Source organism: Lottia gigantea, assembly GCF_000327385.1.
Source record: "Lottia gigantea unplaced genomic scaffold LOTGIsca_186, whole genome shotgun sequence".
Taxonomy (NCBI): domain Eukaryota; kingdom Metazoa; phylum Mollusca; class Gastropoda; family Lottiidae; genus Lottia; species Lottia gigantea.
In genome coordinates, this window is record NW_008708340.1 from 329,613 (window position 1) to 331,396 (window position 1,784).

Below are 1,784 nucleotides of genomic sequence, written 5' to 3' on the forward strand. Positions count from 1 at the left end.
GGCATTTGGATTCTGTGATTCCCGAAATTCCCCAAAAATTGACCAGAGTATGGGGTCGCAAATTCCATTCGGCTAGAAAGCAATTAATGGGTTCCCCAATGTACATAGCTTGAAACCCCTTTTAGATCAAAGTCTTTGAATGGCATTTAGCAATTGTGAATACGATATATAGACACAGCTTTATTGAACAACAATCACTGGTTAAAGTTTCATGCAACGTTTCGAAATGTTTACCCTTTTAGATCAATTTAAGAACAAGTTGGTACTTACGCATCAGTAAAATCATAATAATCACAAGCTAGGAAGAAAATACAGCAATCTATCAACATGCTGATAGTTACAATAATTATTGACAGTTTTAAGTTTCTAGTAGGAGTCATTGAGGACTTCGCTGTTATCCAACCACCTAATAGAGTCCCACCAGCTGAGCATAACATAATTCCACCTACAATCAGACATTTTAATTCACTGAAGTCAGGCTCATAACTTAGGTCTTCTTTCTATGAGTCAAAAAGTCAGTTGACGCGTTTTAGTAGACTTCAAACGATAACCACCTTCACCGTAGAGATAAACAATATATTTAGCTGAGATTATGTTTACATTTATATTTTGTATAAAAAGATGGCCATGAGGCTTTTTCCTCTTTTGGAAGCAATGGCGTTTCTATCAATCATTAAATGGGGGGACCGAGAAGGTCAAAGGGGTGGGTTCCAAAGCCCTCTTTTCTGGGGGCAATGGGGGCGCTGGACTATCCGTAGAGACGTCACTTAAGGGGAGCACTTAGTTATTGGATTGTAGTAAACTTCTTCTCGTACTATACTCGTTACTCGTCACTTACTCGTAATGATATTAGACTGCCACGCTGGTACCATGAACTGTAGTTCCATATATTTTGGTAGGAATGCACCCGACCCAGCCACAGCAAATATTGTACAGATGGACGCTAGCTCAGTAAACACGTACACTGGATTATTGAAAAGATGCCACACGATTCTGAAATAGGCTGAATATTGTTTATATATTAAAATATAATATTAATTTTAGTCTCAAGACGTTTTGGTCATTTAATGATAAAAAAGAGTTGGAAGTCTAGCTATTGCAGTTTAGGCTGATGAAGACAGGCAACGTTATACATCATACAACGAGGACAGTTGAAGCCAAATCAGCAGCCTCTGTCTACTATTTTCCGATTTCCAATTGACGATGGATACAAGCCTGTAGTACGCAAGACCTATGTTTAGTGCCTAATCCAAGGGACTAGACGCTTTTCATTGGCCTCTGTTTATTGTGTTATCCGACGACAAGACCCGGATCGAAAATAACCCACCTTTAATATGATCAAGGATGGACAGTTTAGATGATTTCTCTTGGTCCTTTCCTTCTTCTTTTTCATGCTTTTCATTACCAAGAAGTTTTGAAGCCGCGTCTTTGTTTTCTCCATCCTCAGCATATTTATCGTCTGGTGCTTCATTTTCAAATTTACGCGGGAAGAAAAACATGGGTATGGCCGAGAAAATACACAAAGTACCAAAAATGATGAATCCTAACCACCAAGCTCCAATCCAACGAGGATGTAGAGGTGAAATATCAACTTCTGAAAAGAGAGATACGTAGGATTCAACCAATATTTCCAGAGCTACAGCCATTGATATACAGCAAATATGTTAACAGATGTCGAACCTTGCTTGGAAACAGTGGCGTTTCTATATAGCAATAGGGGAGGGAGACGAGTAGGGGCCACACAATTCCCACGAGGAGTGGGGTTGGGGCACAGGCAATTCTTT

The 1,784-nt window shown here is 39.5% G+C and overlaps 1 protein-coding gene across 1 annotated transcript in view; it reads right to left on the reverse strand.

Moving 5' to 3' along the window:
• Positions 1 to 266: 266 nt before the first annotated feature.
• LOTGIDRAFT_174220 (hypothetical protein) overlaps positions 267 to 1,784 on the reverse strand; it is a gene marked incomplete at both ends in the record, with an annotated part of 3,663 nt that continues 2,145 nt past the window's right edge. Inside the window, 3 exons of the mRNA XM_009052551.1 lie at positions 267 to 445; positions 839 to 1,003; positions 1,328 to 1,594. Coding sequence (XP_009050799.1) covers positions 267 to 445; positions 839 to 1,003; positions 1,328 to 1,594 — 611 coding nt within the window. The remainder of the gene's footprint in view (positions 446 to 838; positions 1,004 to 1,327; positions 1,595 to 1,784) is intronic.